We start from the raw sequence: 18,626 nt of genomic DNA, 5'->3' as shown, positions 1-18,626 counted from the left end.
ACTGCTTCTTTGTAATAATAATAATAATAATAATAATAATAATAAAATTATTTAATATTATTCAGCAATAAATTAATATACAAATTTTATGCAAAAGTTAAAACAAGAATCACATATCATGTAGGAACTTGCAACAGGCAAAAAGGAAGCAAGACACGGCATATGTAACATGCTTCAGCCAAGAAATATGTAGTTCGGATAGAGCCATTGAAATCAACTGGAGGCGCAGATTCATTCCTCTGTCTCTCTGAAACCATCTGAGACAACGTTCCAATACAACAACAACAACAACAACAAGCCTTTATCCCACTAGGTGGGGTCGGCTACATGGATTGCAAGACGCCATTGTGCTCTATCATTTATTAAGCTTTTAGAAATATTATTAATTAAGAGATCACGTTCAACAACTTCCAAGAGTGTTCTCTTAGGCCTTCCTCTACCTCTCTTAATCGGACTCAAAGTTATATGTTCCACTCTTCTCACTGGTGCCTCCCTTGGTCTTCTTTGTACATGCCCAAACCATCTCAACCGATTTTCTACCATTTTTTCCTCAATAGGTGCCACCCTCACTTTTTCACGTATGTGCTCATTTCGAATTTTATCTTTACGTGTATGTCCGCACATCCATCGTAACATTCTCATCTCTGCTACTCCAACTTTATGCTCTTGCTGTCCCGTTAGAGCCCAGCATTCACTACTATATAACATTGCCGGTCTGATAGCAGTACGATAAAACTTTCCTTTAAGTTTATTAGGCACCCTACGGTCACAAATAACTCCTTTAGCTTTTCTCCAATTAAACCACCCAGCTTGAATTCTATGTGAAATATCTCCACTGATTTCGCCATCATTTTGAATAATGGCTCCCAAATATCTAAACTTTTCCACTTGAGGTATAATTTGATCTCCCAATTTCACTTCGAAATTATTTTCGAATAGTCCTTTACCAAATTTACAATATAAATATTCCGTCTTACTTCTACTCAGACGAAAACCTTTCGACTCCAATGTCCTCCTCCATAACTCAAGTTTGCAATTAACCTCTTCTCTTGTCTCTGCTATAAGAACTATATCATCCGCAAAGAGCATACATTTCGGGATTTCCTCTTGAATATGTTCCGTCAAAACATTTAAAATCAAGTTGAACAAATAAGGACTCAGAGATGATCCCTGATGTAGTCCAATCTTTATAGGAAAATCCTTTGTTTGACCACTAGGCGTTCTTATACTAGTTTTTACCCCCTCATACATATCTTGTATGGCTTTATATAAGCAATCCGTACTCCCTTTTTTCCAACGCTTTCCAAAGCACTTCTCTTGGTATACGGTCATAAGCTTTTTCCAAATCAATAAAAACCATGTGTAGATCTTTATCTTTACAACGATACTTTTCCATTAATCCCCTTAGTAGATAAATCGCCTCTGTAGTTGATCTACCTGGCATAAAACCAAATTGATTCTCAGAAATACTTGTCTCCAATCTCAACCTGTGCTCAATTACTTTCTCCCACAATTTCATTGTGTGGCTCATGAGTTTAGTCCCTCTATAGTTAGTACAATTCTGAATATCTCCTTTATTTTTATAAATAGGAATTAATGTACTTCTCCTCCACTCATCAGGCATTTTCTTGGACCGTAAAATCACATTAAATAACTTAGTTAACCATCTCACCCCTTCTTCACCTAAACATTTCCACGCTTCGATAGATATACAATCAGGTCCGTTAGCTCTACCATTTGCCATTTTCTTAAGAGCTTCCTTTACCTCCTTATCACGTATTTTTCGATAGAATGACAAATTTTGTTCTCCTTCACCAGTTACTAAATCCTCCAAGTTACTAGATGAATCCTCTCCATCATTGAAAAGTTTAGAGAAGAAATTTTATTGCTAGATAATGAACACAGCCCAAAGAACAGGAAGCAAAACGGAAGTAATAAAATCATATAAACATCCCTGGAAAAAAAAAAAATCAGTAGATCTGGTTCACGCCTCAGCTTCAATTTCACCAAGAATGGCTGCAACTCTTGTATGAAAAGTTTTTTCCCCTTCAACCTACAAAAGCATAAACACAATCTCTATAATCAAAATCCGAAATAATTACGTAAAGGGTAAATTATTCTTGCTTCCATGACAATCAACTTAATTATACAAACCTATACTCTATTTGAAGATATTACTCCCCCTCTAGTAAAAGCAAAAGACCAAGTGAAAAAGATTCAATTCCCCTTAAGGAAGGTCGAGGATCTAAGCCTTGTGGATAACAAAAATAGCATCAGGAAAAGATGAAAACTACCCACAATTTGATCCAACAATGTTCAAGTCTAACCCAATTGTACCATATACCAGATAGTAGTATTGAGAGCAAAACATGGGGCAAGATAAGCTACAAGTTTTACCCATTTTGACCAATATACCCTCAAATGATTAAAACTCAAAATAACTATCTAAGCACTTCTCTATGCATAACCTAACCGCTTCTTTAAATCAAGAAAAAGGAAAAATTATTTCAAGAAGGTAATATTTAATTCATAACAATAACATGTTTATTGTACAAAATATAAATAGTTAATCAACATAAGCACTATTATAAATATAACAACAACAAATAGATATATTTTAGTTTATTGTATTTAACAAAAGTAAATATTGGCATAAAAATTAAGAAATACACGTTTTCATAAGTTGCATTTTCAATTATCAAAAATCAATTCTGTGGTTGAGGGTATTTGGCCAATACTACTCTTTTTGTAGGTTGCTTTTTTTTCAGTTTGAGGAAAGGGAGAGTAGATATAACAAGGGAGGATCACAGAAGGGAAAAGTGATTTACCCAAGCTTATATTATCAAGCATGTCCATGTGTAAGCGCATACCATAGCAACAAGTCTCTAGAATGTCAATCTTTGCTGTTGTGCCTCGACAGCAGCCAATGCAGCTGCAGCTTCTTTACCCAGAACAGCCATGTTCACTTTTAGTTCTTGCATCTTGGCTTCTAAAGCAAGCAGTTCTACAACATTTTTTGCAGTTGGGGCCGCTCTTACACGTGCTTGTCTTCTTGATGTCTCCTCCCTACGATTGAAATTTTAAAACCAAATCAAGTTATAATACTGAACTAAAAGTAGGAATATCAATGTCTAAATGAATGTTGAACCAAGATAATGACTTAACATAGCCTTGGATACAAATTTTTCTTTCTGGCCACTAGAATGCACCAAACAGAGATAAGAACCCACAAATTTACTGCATACTGCATGCCACAGATAATACTGGAAGTTCCCATTGGGCCAAAGTAACTGGTTAAGTGTACAGATTAAGGAACTGTTCCAACTCTTGACTTACCACTGCCTCTGCTTGTCTCATCCGACTATATCACTGACCAAGATGGCAAGCATCCTCCAAATGTGCACCATAGATCATTGATCTTAAGGGGTCCAAAACCTGGAAAGTAAAAACATAGGATTCATCTTGCTGCCCCGATAGATTTAAAAAAAATACAAGACAAAAATCCTCTCAGTCATTTCAGTCAAAAAATGAAATCATTATCAACATCGATACTCATTACTCTATAGTTGTTTTGTACTGCTCTAGTACCTGAGCATAATTTTGTTGCGACTGCACATAATTTTTTATCCTTTAAAGATTGTGTCACCGTCACGTTAGCACCCAAGGGTGGAGTTGGAATGAATCCAATTTTTTTGGAAAAGAAGAAATTCATAGTTTTATGTACCAAATGGTACAAACATTCTGAAGAATCAAATTGCTGATGAGGTCATCTCTCAAGTGCCAGAAAAATGGGTTTTTTTTTTTTCAAAATATAAATTGCAAATAACACAGAAATCCCCTCTAGTTTCAAGACCTACACATACCTCATTTATTTTTGCATGTTGATTTCCACCCTTGTTGGACGGAAAGAGTGTGATGAAATTTTAAAAAAAGGCTTTGGGGAAGCGGTAAGTGGGTATATGTGGATTTTGAAAGTAGAGTGGAGGTCTATCAATATTGTCATAGAAGCCAAATAGCAATTTACCGTATATTCTGATCTATCTAATAACAGAATATTGTAAACAATTGTATCATTCAACTCAAATATAACTAAATTTAAAAATGAAATGGGGAAGGTTTCACACATGCAAAGACTAAATAGTGCCAAAATTATGTGAAATTTGGAAATTTAAATATATCAACGTCGCCATATGGCATGGTAAGAGGAATCCTACAAACAGTGGAAGGTAGCAAAAGTAGCAACATGGAAAGTTTTCATCCCCCATTAGCACCTTGAAGATCTACCTTTCAAGCATCCAAATTAAGTATAATGCCTTGTCAATTTTGGTGACCAATCACTAAGTTAATCGTTCAAGCTCAACACTTGGCACATGCTGCTTGGAACACAAAATTTGGTGACCCAAGCTTGCTTTGCTTTCAAGTGGAAACTTCAACTTAATATATTTAGTGTAGAACCCAAAATGACAAAGATGATAGTACTATAGAATTAAGTCCTGGACAATTAATATATCATATGATAATTCTGAAAGCATGACACTCCCTTGTCTTGGTACAAGACTAGTATAAAACAACTGAAATTAAAGGGAGGGACTGTAGAAACCAAAATTTGATTCTAGTAAACAGTTCAGAGCATTCAAAAGTCAAATGAAGCAGCACCAACGACTGATAATTACTCATTTTTTAAATAGCATTAATAGTTAATAATTATTCAAATGGAAAACATGAAAAGTCAACCAGTGAAGACACAAGCTGATTGAATTCTTCTTGCTCCTTTTCAACATGTCTGCGAGCATCACCATATACTGATGCAGCCTTAGGCAATATGTTTTCACTGCTATTCTCTGCTCCATATCTACAGCAAACCTCAGAAAGCTCCATTCCTGTCTACCATGGAGACTGTTTATAATGTTTGCTCGAAAACAATTTCATTGTACACAGTTGAAAGGTGCTTCTTATTATCATGAGTGTTAAGCATGAACTGCATTCACATGAGAAAAACAAATCACCTGCTTCAATATGCTTATAACCCATTGTTGTAAACGTCTCTGCTGCTTTGACAATTTCCTTTTGAAAGCCGACATGAAAATAAAAATCAACCATCAATAAATATAATATTTACTTGACAAACACTTTACAAGTCCTACTTCAAGTGATGTTCACAAAGGCTACGCAGTCATATTCAACAAATCTGACATCAAGTTTTATGTCATACCACCTCCCGTGACTCTTCATTTCCCTTCCTTGCTAATTCCCCTAAAGGTTAGGCTCAGATTCATGGATAGACAGCCCATCTAGATTTGTTGACTGAACCAAGGAGGAGCACACATGAATATGTCAGGTTTCTTATCAGTGCATCCTACTTCTGACACAACCAAACGACTAGTTCACATGGACTTAGTCTACCAAAGAATCTCTCTAGCCCAAAAGGCAAGAAAAAGGCACAACCTTGCAATCATTGTTCAGGAAAAGCTACAGCAACTAGTACAGTTGTGATTCAATCTATAATGTTGAATAATGCTCAAGATGAGATTGATCATACCAGCTTGGATTTACACCTATTGATCATGACCATATGTAGAATGGAGAGGAGGGAGGGCCAACAATTTGTTAATAGTATGATCTTTAAAAAAGATCGATTGTTATGTAAATAAGAAGTCAAAGCTGATTAAACAATGAAATGGCAACATCTACAGATGCCAACAAGATTCCAACTTCAATGTTTGTAGATTGTATAATTTTCACAATGAGTTTGGCAAACTTGCAATCCTGTCTCATGAGGACAGATCCAAATGGTGAAGATTGACAAGATATTGCATGTCATTTGGTAACATCTTAAGAGGCCGGCAAAATCACAAGACCAATGTCTATAAATTATACAACTTACACATCCAATTAGGACTGGGCAAACTTCCAATACTTGTGTCTATCCAAATAGCGCAAATGGATGAATTCCCCAATCAACTTAGGAGCTACCCTTAATGCATGCAGGCCTTGAAGTGACAACATTCACAAGCACTTCATATTTGATAATAGAATGAATGAAGAGCATTTCCAACAAACCAAGGGATGCAGGAAAATTCCAATCCAATAAATGTTCATCAGGATTTACAGTTCTGAAAAACTCATGGTAGCCATGCTTCTATCCTTCAAACAGATGAAATGATATTAAGATCATTAATTGTCAAATGGTATAAAAGAAGACCAAAAGATTTGTTTAAAATAATAATTTGTGAGCAATGTATTTATTCAATAAAGAAATTTAAATGTCAAGGAAAGTTTATGTATAGAAAATCTTGATTTCATTTCTGTAAAATAAAAGAAATTCTAGAGTGTGTGAGACAATATACAACACTAATATCATCAAAAATGACCAAAAAAGTATCTGCTTAAGCAATGAGTTACAATAGAAAACGTGCAACAACCTCATATCTAAATGTGTGAAATGATCAACCACCCTTAAATCAGCTGTATTTGTCACTGACAAGTAACAATAATATAGAATCAATAACTTCATCTAATTCTTCAAGTAGGCAAGAACAACCTTTCTTGGAGAAGCAAATCATCGCGAGGCATCACTCACCATTCCATTTTAAAATTTAGGCAAAGATCAATTCCTGCTTACACCACAATTCATAAGGTGCTGGCCCTAGAGAATGGTGCAGGAAGTATAAAACTGAAATCCGATCCCCTGCTCTCAAAGTGAAACAAAACGAAAATGTCACAGAAGTGGTCATTACCACCCTCATTATCTTCACCTCCTTAAAAGAAGGAATAGTACTATCGCCACAATTTTCTACATCAATTTCACTTTAACTAAATACAGGAGGCTAGACATAAATGTCTTTAATCCTTGTTATAAGTTTTTTCACGTAAACTTCTTTAAGATAAGATACCATTGGTTGACTTCTCAATGTCCCAATCCTCTATGGCATGCTTCGTGATCTCACATCACTAGTGTAGATTAGTGTGGCATCCAATTAGTTTGTTTGACAGCATCACCCTCTTGAAAGATTAGGAACACTTAATGATGCAGCTGTGGCATGCTGCAACTTTTGCAAGATCAGAATGAGGATGTCAATTCACTCTCAGGTCATAATACTAGGCAAGCCTGTTTAAGTGAATCATTACCAATAGTCTTTGCATGAGCAGCTTCCATCATCAAAACAATGAAACCGATTTGAATCCCTCACAATTATCTTTCTTTGAACAATCTTGGAGATATATTTGATAGCAGTGTGACAGTCTACACAAGTTCTTAAGTTCTTAAAAACTTTGATTGGTGTTCCTGGTGGAGTTGAAATGACTCCAAAAGCAACTGCAAGCTTCTCACTGTGGTAGGAAAGGTTTTGCTCTTTCTGCTCCTCCTCCACATCATGTAGCACAAAGTTTGTGTCTGGCACATATCCCTCCTCTTTCATTTTCTGAAAGAGTTCCCCCAAGAACTCAAGTATGTCATTTGATCTTGGGTGAGACGTGTCACCAACTAGGAACACATGCACTTGTCTTTTTATCTCAATCCAGCTCTTACCAGGCAGCTTCACTAACCCACTAACATCCATAGCCTTTCTAACTTTTGCCACCTCACCCCACATACCAGCATCAGCATAAATGTTGGCCAGAGTGATATAGGTAGCTGGATTCTCTGGTTCTATCTCAAACAATGCTCTTGCTGCTCGTTCAGCCAATTCAAGGTTCCCATGTATTCTACATCCTCCAAGTAAGGATGCCCAAAGAAATTTACTTGGCTTTACAGGCATTTTGCAAATGATATTCTCTGCTTCTTTGAAGCGTCCAGATCTTGCCAACAAATCAACAACACACGCATAATGATCTGCAGTGTGTGTTAATCCATGCTTCTCCTTTATTGAATGGAAATATTCTAGCCCTTTATCCACTAATCCTGCATGAGTACAAGCTGAAAGAACCCCAATAAAAGTAACTTGATCAGGTTTTAGACCAGATTTAAGCAGTAAATCAAAGAAATGAAGAGCCTTCTCAGGTTGACCATTCTGAGCATACCCAACAATAAGAGAAGTCCATGATGCTAAATCTAGACAAGGCATCTGATTGAAAACTTTTCTCGCATTTTCTATGTTCCCACACTTTGAGTACAAATGAATAAGTGCACTCACAGCAAATGAGTAGGGATCATAACCCACTCTTGTCATGTAACAATGAAGCTCCTTACCCAGGTCCTCCGCAGCAAGATCAGCACAAGCATTTAAAACTCCGGCAAATGTATATTCATTTGGTTGCACGCCTGACCGCAACAAGTCTCTAAACAGTGCAAATCCCTCTTCTTTCTGTCCATCTTCAAAGTATCTATCAATCATGGATGTCCATGAAACAACATCTCTGCTATTCATCTGATCAAAAATGCCCCTAGCTTCCCTTAGACTCCCGCACTTGCCATACATATCTAGAAGAGCACTTAAAACCACCTTGTCCAAGTTTGAACCCATTCGTACCAAGTGTCCATGAATTTCCTTCCCAAAACGTAAACTTTGAATTGCAGCAGATGCAGTCAACACACTAGATAGAGTAAATTGATTTAATTTTGAATCACCATGCCTTTGCATCATTCTAAACAATTCCATAGCTTCTTTCGGTTGGCCATGGCGAACATAACCAGATATCAAAGCAGTCCAAGAAAAATTATCTCTTTGAAGCATTTCATCAAACAGCTTCCTAGCTTGTTGAAGTTGTCCAACCTTAGCATAGCCAGCAATCATAATATTCCAAGAACACAAATCTCGATCAGTCATCTCATCAAACACCTTCTGGGCATCCACAAGGCTTCCACATTTTGAATACATATCAATCAAACGGTTAGAAATGACTTTCCCAGGCACAAAGTTTGAAGCTTTGGTGTGTGCATGGACTCTCCTTCCCTCTTCAAGAGCTTGATGTTGAAGACAAACTTGAATAAGCGTTGAGTATATTAGAGAAGAGGGTCGATCAATGTGATCAAGCAACTGAACCGCTTCCTTCACTCGCTTTTGTTCACTTAAGATGTCAATGGCTTCCTTAAATTTCCTCTCTCGACAAAGGTGGCTTATAATAAAATCATTGGGATTACTAGATTTTATGAAGACTTTGTGTAAACCGGACTTTTCAGACAAATATTGGCAGGAAAGTGATAGAGTTCTTCGAAAACTTAGCAAACACATGGTCGGAGACTCTGAAACTTGCTAGTCACTAGTACAAGGCTAATACAAAATTGGACTTCACACCTTAAGTTCAAAATTTATAAAATTCAGAAGCAAAGTAGAGCTCCTTATGAGGTTTGAGTTTAGCATAGGATATGAGATTCAAGAAATTTATGGATGAGAGTGTTGTCTTGGCTTTGGTCAACATGGTTAATCAAGCTCAAACTGCTTCCAATGGAGCTAACACTACAATGTTGGCCGTCTTCAAACTTTAGCCGAGGAAGTGGGAAGTCATGGTTGAACACATTAGTCGACATTGAAATCGTCCACCAAATGAGTTGCCTCATCTTTAGCCCTCTGATTGCAATGGACAGTCTTGATTCATTGGGAGTCACCTCATGGGTGCTTTGGTTTAATGATGATCTAACTTCTAATGTCACCGTACCCAACGGGTGTTTGACTTCACTTGGTGTTTCTCTGACTTTGACCCTTTGTTTCTCTGATTTCACTTAGTGAGTAGTAGAGGACAAGAAAACTAGTGGCGGCAAGAAATCCGCACTAATTTGAGTAAAACTTAGAGCCCGCCTGGTGTATTAAATGAGAAATTCTTACACTAATCTGGTGCACCTTGTCATTTGTGAACTGTTCAATAAAAACATATCATGTAAGATAGTTGTAAATATAAATTTATTATTTCATTGATGATGATGGAGAGAGAGAGAGAAGGCAAGAAAGAAAATTCCAAAAATAAAATCATAAAAAATAATATCATATAAGATTTTATTTGACTCAATTGGTGTTGACATGACAAGTTTGTATTGGACTGTCCACAGATGGCATGGTGTACCGAGTCTATGTAAAAATTTCTAACATTAAATTATAATATAATAAGCTTGCTGAAACTTATTATATCATAATTTATTTATATTATAATACATAGTAAGCTTAAATATAATTATTACAAATATATATTGATAATATTGTAACAATTTCTCTGAATCTAAATATTCAAAATTATAAATTAAAAAATAACTATAGTTATACTATAGTTATTTTTTAATTTATCAATGTATTTTATATTTGTAATCTACTTTTTTAAAAATTTGTAACTTTAAGTTCAATACTTTTTTCTAAAAATATCAAATTGGTTTTAAAAAGAAAAAGAAAAATCTCACATTTATTTTGTCATCATACATCTCAATTGGCTTTTAAATCAAATCATCCAAACAAATTTCAGTTTGTCTAATTAACTTCAGGGAAAAAAAAAAAGATATCCAAACATAAATCATGTTACAATCACAATTTTCTTCTAACTTCAGTTACAGCTTTTTTAATCCGTAAACATCCCAATTCCCTAACTTTGCAAACTACATTTTGCAATTTTTAAAACAAACACATCTCAAACCTTCATCTACATTGGAAAAATTAAGGGTAAACATAGCATGGCAGTTCATGTCAACCCACCCAGTTGACCCAGTAAACTGTTAAACTAATGTCTTGACCTGTTTAATAAAATGTTTTGTTTATAATCAACTTTTGATTACATTTTTTACCACTAACCCTTGAATAGGTGTCTTAATCGATTCAATTCCCTGTTAGATTTTCAGTACCTTTGGAGAAAGCCTAGCCACCTTGCTTGTCAACTAGTTGATTTAACTAGTCAATTTTACAGTGTGAGCTATTCCAACTAACCTAGACCGCCAATTATGGCAAGCTAGCCCGCTGACCAGTTTTCCTAACTCTAATAGTATCCACGCCCTTTAATGTTACTATTCTTTATCCTTTTTTCACTTAAATAAAGTAAATACTAATGTTAGAGTTAGTAATTCAGGCAAGGAAGCTCATTCAGGTTCAGCCCAATACTCCAATTAGAGCCACCTCATTCTTTTTATTATTATTTTCAGTGCTAACAAATCCTTCTACGTTCCAACAGAGTCTAGAGATCCATTTTCTCATATTGAAAGAAAAGGTGTGTATCTCAGTAAATAAAGATCTCTCCACAACAAATTCAAATTGAATCAGCTCAAATAAAACAAGTAGCAAAACTACATTAATGAAAAATAATAACCAAACTTCAAAGTTTATCCAAGCAGAGATTAATCCAACACAAACGCCATAACAATGCCCATTGTCCAATAGAACAACCAGGACCGAATCAGAGAATAATCCAACAACAGTACAACACTCAAAGAAAACCTCTGGGGGGAGACGAGAGAAAAAGAAAGAAGAAGAAGAAGAAAACCTTGTGGTAGTGGGTGGAGACGAGAGAAAAAGAAAGAAGAAGAAAACCTTGTGGCCGTGGGTGGAGACGAGAGAAAAAGAAAGAAGAAGAAAACCTTGTGGCCGTGGGTGGAGACGATCGAAGTTCTGAAGTTTTGAACAGAGTTTAGCGAAGCCGGAGAACGCCGCCGTTTGCCGAGCATAGAAGAAACAGCAACGAGAGAGAGAGAGAGACTCGAGCAATTCGACCGACACTCGAGTTGCCGGATCTGAAGATCTCCGTTTGCGGTTCGCCGAGCAAAGAAGACGGTCGATGTCGCCGAGCAGAGAAGAAGGTGGCTGATAGTAGTGACAGAGAGTCGAAGTCTCGGAATGCCACAGAGAGAGAGAGAGAGAGAGAGAGAGAGAGAGGCTGCTCAAGCTCAACCGCGAGAGACTAAGGCATTGTTTCGTTGGAGGGGAGGGGAGGGTTCGCTCGACTGACAGAATATTAGTCTGAGTGGGTGGGTGTGATGCGCAGCGTATAATACCAAAAAAAAAAAAAAAGCACAACGAAAGAAAAAAAGAAAGAAACGGATATTCAGCCAAGCCCAACGGGCTTATATTCTCTTCTTTGTCATCCCCCGAAATGGCGAGAGGTTCCACGACGGCACATGCCGCCGACGTCTTGACGGAGGAGCTGAGAGATACAGCTCCACCATGTCGCTGCTTCTTTCCGTTTGCTTATTTGAGCAGTACCCCGTTGTTCGCATTGTTTTTAGTGCCCCAATTTCTATATCTTTAAGTTATAGAACTCCTTCAAAATCAATTCCACACCAAGGAGATAAAGGAATATCCGCATCTTGGAAACATGGTGACTGGATAGAGGAGTTCTGAAAGGTTGGAAGCATTGGAGAGGAAGAGCAGCTTCGACGGGAAACTATGGAGGTCCATGATTTTCGCCGATATTAAAAAAAAATTAATCTCATCATGTTGGACCTAATTTATTTGAGTTGGATTGAGTGTGTAGAATTCAAAACATTAAGAAAAATAATTTAATAAACCTAGCCGACAATCGCCACCAGACTCTCTAATTTGGCGGATTGCTTTATGGATTCTCCTGAATGTCAACTCTATCGGGTCGTCCTCAGTGGATATGGCCAGAAAGCTTATGCGCGCTATTCAGTACGATCGCTATGGCGGTGGTCCAGCTAGTTTGAAGGTTATTTTTTTCTTTTACTTCTTTTTTGGCTCTGTCTTCAATTTATTCTGTTCTGATTTACCTCTGTGGTGATTTTTTTTTTTTCTTGCGTCTTTCTTCCATAGGTTATGCTCTGATCTACTTCTGTGTCTGAGACTTGTACTTCTATATGATGATTTTTTTTTTTTGGGAGTTTTTATGGAATCACATAGTTTAAATAAAAGGTTTTCTTTGAATAAATCCAGAAGGAGGAGGATGAGACCTGATTATTTTTGTGCAAGTATTTTTGTCATATCTCTTCATTTTCTAAGAATCTTAATGTTGCATCAAAGGCTTTAATGACCACGTAGTTAGGAACTTGATCTATCGGCTCCCTCACTTCGACTGAAAATATTCCTATAAAAATAAATGGAAGCACAGGGTATGATAGGTGTGTGCTTTGTTCATGATTCAAGCCCAAATAATTTTCATTTGAGGGTGCTAGTTGGATAAATAAATTAAATCACTCTTGACTCTTCATTTGACATCTTACTTGTAAGCAGCATGTTGAGGTTCCAGTTCCCATTCCAAAGAAAAATGAGGTTTTGCTGAAAGTGGAAGCAGCTGGGGTGAACCCTATTGACTGGAAGATTCAAAAGGGCTTGCTACGGCCTATATTCCCTGGAAAGCTTCCCTTCATACCTGGTAAAATAAAAAATTTTATGTGCTTTGAGAAGTTCTTGAGCATTCTTTGCACTTAGCTCTCAGAATTTGTGATAGGGTTATGTCGTTTGGTCCTTACAGTTCATGATTTCATCAAAATTTTCTTTCTGATTTGGGTTATGTCTCTCCATCAATATATATATAATATTTATTGAACTTCGAAGGACTTTGGAGTCCCGTATTTGACAGACTTTCTATTTATGTTGAATAGGTAACCAATCAGCTGCCAATTGCTGAAAATTTAGGCAATAGGTGCCAATCTCTCCAAAATCCCCAAACATGGCATCTGTTGCTTAATCTGGAAATCTGAATTGGTTTTGATGCAGGATCTTCATACTTCATAATTTAAAATAATTCATCTATGGTCGTGTTCCTGAGCTTCCTTTGAGCTTGGGATTAAGGATAAGGAGGCCCTAGGTGATGCTGAAGATTGTTTGTGTTAGTTTTTGTTCTCGATTCCTTCCAATAAGAGCAGATTTAGTCTGATCAGAAGATGGGAGGAAAAGAGAGAAGTTCAGATACAGAAGATTAACATAGGCATAACACGTGTCTTTGCAGCTGGGCTTATTTGAAACTAAACTCTTGATTCACTGAACTGCTTAAGGCCCCTGTTATATAAACTGTCACTAGTAAACTAAATAAAAGCCCTAATGAGTAATAACTAGGATCGTCCAATGGATCATATGAAGCATAGTTAGACATAGGCACATCCAGATGAAATTTTTATTTAATGACCTGCTTTTGTGAAAAGACCTCAGATCATCCTATTTTCTATGTGTTTCATTGTTTATTCTCAAAAAATTCTACTAAATATAAAAATGCTAATGTATATCGTTCAAATTATTCATATAAAACAAAAAGCATATATAAAGAACTTCAATGATCTTATCAAAAGGGGATTTCTAGTCACATTTTATTTTTCTTTTGAGTTTTGCTCTGTCCAAGTTGTGTCCCTACAGTTTCGATGGAAATATATATATATATATATATATGTCAATTTCTTGTCACACTTCACACCTGAAAATTGCGTCTTCATGCTTTATTGTGACAAAACTGCTCATGCATGCTATATAAATACCAAGCAGCTCAGAATGACTGCATACCATACTTCATTGTTCTAATTACGCTTTGCTCCCGACGTTGCACTGATTCTAGTTTGGATGTCTACTTCATTTGTTAATATTATTTTTCAGTCATTTCATACTGATGTTTCCTCTAAAATTATGGCATAAGTGATAGTGTGATAATTAATTTTATTTGTTGAAAACAGGTACTGACATAGCAGGAGAGATAGTAGAGGTTGGATCGCAAGTCAAAGATTTCAAAGTTGGTGACAAAGTTGTCACTAAACTTTCGCACGATGTAATGTTCTTTCTAAATTCTAGTAGTTGTGGGTTAAAATTGTGAGCTTGTGTAGCTATTTGACTGGTGACAGAAAAGAAAATATATATCAGATGTAAATAACTGCAAATCGTAACAAATGTTTTGTTTTTCAAAATAAACTACCTGAGTTAAATTTATTCTGCACGCTTTATGCATCAATGCATTTGTCTCACACCCTTGAAGGTAGGTGTATTTCTTTTCCATAATCTAGAAGAATATATGTTGATGCTACATGATTCATGATTGTTTGCCTGAGTTTACAATCCCTGTAACAGATTTGTATTCAACAAGCTTATGTCGAGTACAATTTGTGTGCTGATGCATTCTAGTTATACACTCCCTCCATCCCTATGTATAAGGTGTTTTCTAAAAAATTATTTTGTCCTTAAATATAAAGGATGTCATGGTATATTTAACCCTTGTTTTGAAAAATGTAAGAGATATTAATTGTGTACTTTACTCACCGCCTGCCACCGTGATATTGATTGTGACATTATTAATGGTAAAACTCGATAATTATTGTAGTTTTATGTGATTTCAATTAATAACAAATTCTTTTTAACATGCAAGATTTGGTTAAAAACATCTTCTACAAGGATGGAGAGAGTGTAATTTTAATTTTTGGTCTGTTCACGTTGAATGACAGCATGGAGGTGGATTAGCCAGCTTTGCTGTGTCTACTGAAAGCTTAACGGCTAAAAGACCATCTGAGGTCTCAGCTGCTGAAGGTTCAGCTTTACCTTTGCCTGGCCTCACGGCTCATCAGGTCCTCACTGAGATTGCTGGAGTCAAGCTTGATGGAACTGGTGAACAGAAGAACATTTTAGTAACTGCAGCCTCAGGTGGTGTTGGTCACCTTGCAGTTCAACTAGCGAAGCTAGGAAACACACATGTAACAGCCACCTGTGGCGCCCGTAACATAGACTTCGTCAAGAGCTTAGGTGCTGATGAGATTCTTGACTATAGGACTCCAGAAGGGGCTTCTTTAAAGAGTCCATCCGGTCGAAAATATGATGCCGTGATCCATTGTACAACTGGAATTCCATGGTCAACTTTTGAGCCTCAATTGGCTGAACACGGGAAGGTAATAGATTTAACGCCTGGCATAAGCGCATTGATGACTTGTGCTCTCAGGAAACTTACATTCTCTAAGAAGCAGCTGGTGCCATTCTTCTTTGTAAAGGACAAGAAAGAAAACCTGAATTATCTGGTTCAGTTGGTTAAAGATGAAAGGCTTAAGATTGTTATTGACTCTCGCTTTCCTTTGAGCAAAGCTGAAGATGCTTGGGCTAAGAGTGTTGATGGCCATGCCACTGGAAAAATCATTGTGGAGCCATAGAATAAGATTGCTCGAACTGTTGGATGCTGTGTTTCTGTAGAAGGTTAGTATATGACCTTCCATCTTTTATATTTGTATATTAAGAAAAAGTAAATAAATAAAAATTTGTGTTTTAGGGCCTTGAAATAAAGAATTGGCATAAGATGCAGAATTTGATTGTTTGATACTGTATTTCCTTTTGAACTTTTGCTGGCCTGTAAATTATTGAGATGGCTTTATTTGTGAACACTTGTCTGCTTCACCATTGAGAGAAAGGGTCAAATCCAGATTGAACAGAGCGGATGGATTCATGAAGCTTGGAAATGTATGAATTGAGGAGAATAGACGGGGAATAAAAGAGAAATATAAACGAAATCTGCATTAAATAATATGAGAATAATAAAACATGATGGAATCTCTCTTTAAAAGTAAAATATATTGCCATAAAGAATTTAGGTATCAAGCTTTGTGAAACTGGTGGGCTTGAATATTCATTGATATCAATCCTCCTGTCATCCTTTTTCTCGTTTTCTTCTCCTCATTTTTATCTTTATCCTTAAATTAAAAATTGGATGGATGAGATTTAGTATTAAATTTATTTATTTATTTTTACAATAGTCTATGGTTAGTCTACAATTATGAAATGCTTAGATCAAATTTTAATAGTTTAAATTTATTTATTTATTTTTATATTATATTAGAATAGTTTTATTAAATATTAAATCTTGGCCAATCAAGTTTTGATCCAATGGTGGAATGGGATGAGTAAAAGAGGAGGGAAATGAATGAGAGATGATCCAAATCGAGTGTTCACCTCATTTTGGTCCAACATCACTTCACTTCAGGCCAATGGGCCCTGTAAGGTACAAAAATTCTAAACTATTTAAATTTTGGTCCACTAAAGGCCCATGTTCAATTAAATGGGAGCCCAAAAGTGGGTATATTCATGTAATCATATGAATTGAGCTTATCACAGGCCACCCCAAAAGCAAAAAACGTAGATTCAATAATCAGCATCATTCTCCATGTTGTTACATCCTTGTATATTGATCATCAAAAGCAAGAGCATGAGAACTGGGATGACATAACTTTTATACTCCTCATTGTCTATTTTATATGATGAAGAGAGAAGATTAATTTTGATCCTATTTATAGGATATTTTGCTACTTTTTATACTCATTTACTTTTTTACTTTTTATTAAATGTTAGAAAAAATTATTAAAAATAATTTTGTTTGTCTTTATTATAGGTAGAGGTGAAAATTTATTAAATTTTAAGATAGAGTTAATAAGATTTAAAATTTTTTTTGATTTCAGTAATACGTGCTAAAAGTGATTATAAGTAAAATCCAAAAAAATATAATCAACACGGTTGCTCTCTCCAAAAGTCTCCATTACCAGCAGGAGTTACCCATGTCAAGTTTATAGAGGGTGGCCAATGACATCATGAGTAAACTAGTTGCAAAAAAATATTTAAAAGACATAACCATTGAAAATAAAAACAGAGATAATAAAATTGAAATTGTTTTCTTTTTCCTTTTCAAACTCAAAAAAGTTAAACAATCATTGGATTACTTCCCAATTACAATCAACATATATATATATATATATATTTAACATCTATAATTACGTGGTTAGAATATTTGGAGATATATTATCCGCATATAGCTTGAGACTGTTGCTATTCACAACAAATGCATTTTTCTTCCGACCTTTTTAATTATTTGAATTTCCTTCAAGTAAAAACTTTTCTTATTTGGCTATCTAATTAGGTTAAATTCGGGCACTTTCAAATAGAATCTTTATCGCTGAAACCTATTCACTTTGCTTTTAATGCACTTGTTGAAAGCTTAAAATATGAAAAAGTAAAGAACGAAAAAGATAAGAGACCTGTTTGATTTTGTTTTCAAAAATTATTTTTTGTTTAAAAAATAAAAAAAATTGGTTTGGGTTTAGATTCTATCTAATATTGGCTCTTTCTAAAATCCCAGTCAAATATTGGCTCAGCTACTATCGAACCAACATGACTAATACTAATTACATATTATCACCTCTAACTAAATGAAATGTTTATTGAGCTATAAATTTTAATTGGACTTAGCTTTTTTCTTTTTTTTTCCCATTCACTTTCTCTCCATTTCTTATTTCACGTGTTAGATCAAGTTTTGAATGGCTTAGATTTTGATGTTTTACAAAAATAATTTTTCCTTATTTTCTTTTTTATAATTATTTTTCCTATTTCTCTTTACAATAGTTTTGAATTGCACAGAACAAGTTTTGGCTACCTTGATTTATTTATTTTTCATAATTTTTTATTTTAATAATAATTTTGAAAAATATCCATTGCCCAGAATTAATCTAAAATTTGAGATGATTGTGGAGGAAAACAAATAAATGGAGAGAAGTTTAACTTTCACTTTAGATGAAAGGAAGAAAGTGAGCTACTCTTCTTCTTCTAAGATCTTTAACAATTACGTCTGCCACTTTTTTTTATTTCATTATGTCAAAGGCAAGGCCCTTCAAACTGTAGGTGTCATTCCCGACCCTAAATCGCGCCAACTAGGTATGGCCCCACTAGATATATTAATTAAAATGATGGTAACAAATTGTTTGGAATTAAATTTAGTGGGAGAAACTAGTCATTTATAATGTGATAAATTAATATTTAAATTTT

General features: G+C 35.4%; 2 protein-coding genes across 23 annotated transcripts; one reads left to right on the top strand and one right to left on the bottom strand.

The window, feature by feature from the left end:
• Positions 1–1,867: 1,867 nt before the first annotated feature.
• On the bottom strand, positions 1,868–11,848 carry LOC129313326 (pentatricopeptide repeat-containing protein At4g37170). Of its 22 annotated transcripts, XM_054956307.1 has the most exons (9): positions 11,486–11,848; positions 6,423–9,791; positions 5,885–6,144; positions 5,213–5,304; positions 5,007–5,064; positions 4,735–4,880; positions 3,337–3,435; positions 2,829–3,066; positions 1,868–2,053 (listed from the first exon to the last, which is right to left on the bottom strand). In XM_054956307.1, exon 2 carries the CDS (start codon positions 9,168–9,170, stop codon positions 7,125–7,127), a length of 2,046 nt encoding a protein of 681 aa, XP_054812282.1. In that variant the 5' UTR covers positions 9,171–9,791; positions 11,486–11,848; the 3' UTR covers positions 1,868–2,053; positions 2,829–3,066; positions 3,337–3,435; positions 4,735–4,880; positions 5,007–5,064; positions 5,213–5,304; positions 5,885–6,144; positions 6,423–7,124. The 22 variants fall into 22 exon arrangements, 21 of the variants coding, with proteins under 21 accessions (XP_054812282.1, XP_054812271.1, XP_054812279.1 ...); XM_054956296.1 differs by adding an exon at positions 11,392–11,438 and having other exon boundaries at positions 5,007–6,144; XM_054956304.1 differs by having other exon boundaries at positions 4,735–4,884; positions 5,213–6,144.
• A 176-nt stretch (positions 11,849–12,024) lies between these two features.
• On the top strand, positions 12,025–16,201 carry LOC129313328 (chloroplast envelope quinone oxidoreductase homolog). The gene is made up of 4 exons (XM_054956315.1): positions 12,025–12,570; positions 13,092–13,233; positions 14,522–14,613; positions 15,281–16,201. Exons 1-4 carry the CDS (start codon positions 12,505–12,507, stop codon positions 15,971–15,973), a joined length of 993 nt encoding a protein of 330 aa, XP_054812290.1. The 5' UTR covers positions 12,025–12,504; the 3' UTR covers positions 15,974–16,201.
• Positions 16,202–18,626: the final 2,425 nt, after the last annotated feature.

The sequence above is a fragment of the Prosopis cineraria genome, unplaced genomic scaffold (assembly GCF_029017545.1).
Source record: "Prosopis cineraria cultivar Desert tree isolate PC_DT_omini unplaced genomic scaffold, ASM2901754v1 PC6, whole genome shotgun sequence".
Classification (NCBI taxonomy): Eukaryota; Viridiplantae; Streptophyta; class Magnoliopsida; order Fabales; family Fabaceae; genus Prosopis; species Prosopis cineraria.
This window is presented reverse-complemented; position numbering and strand designations above follow the sequence as displayed.

Excerpts from the sequence above, each read along its gene's own strand:
- LOC129313326 (XM_054956295.1), bottom strand. The coding sequence starts at position 9,170 with ATGTGTTTGCTAAGTTTTCGAAGAACTCTATCACTTTCCTGCCAATAT.
- LOC129313328 (XM_054956315.1), top strand. The coding sequence starts at position 12,505 with ATGGCCAGAAAGCTTATGCGCGCTATTCAGTACGATCGCTATGGCGGT. Across the intron at positions 13,234-14,521 it reads AAAGCTTCCCTTCATACCTG|GTACTGACATAGCAGGAGAG; the intron begins GTAAAATAAAAA and ends TGTTGAAAACAG. Across the intron at positions 14,614-15,280 it reads TCACTAAACTTTCGCACGAT|CATGGAGGTGGATTAGCCAG; the intron begins GTAATGTTCTTT and ends GTTGAATGACAG.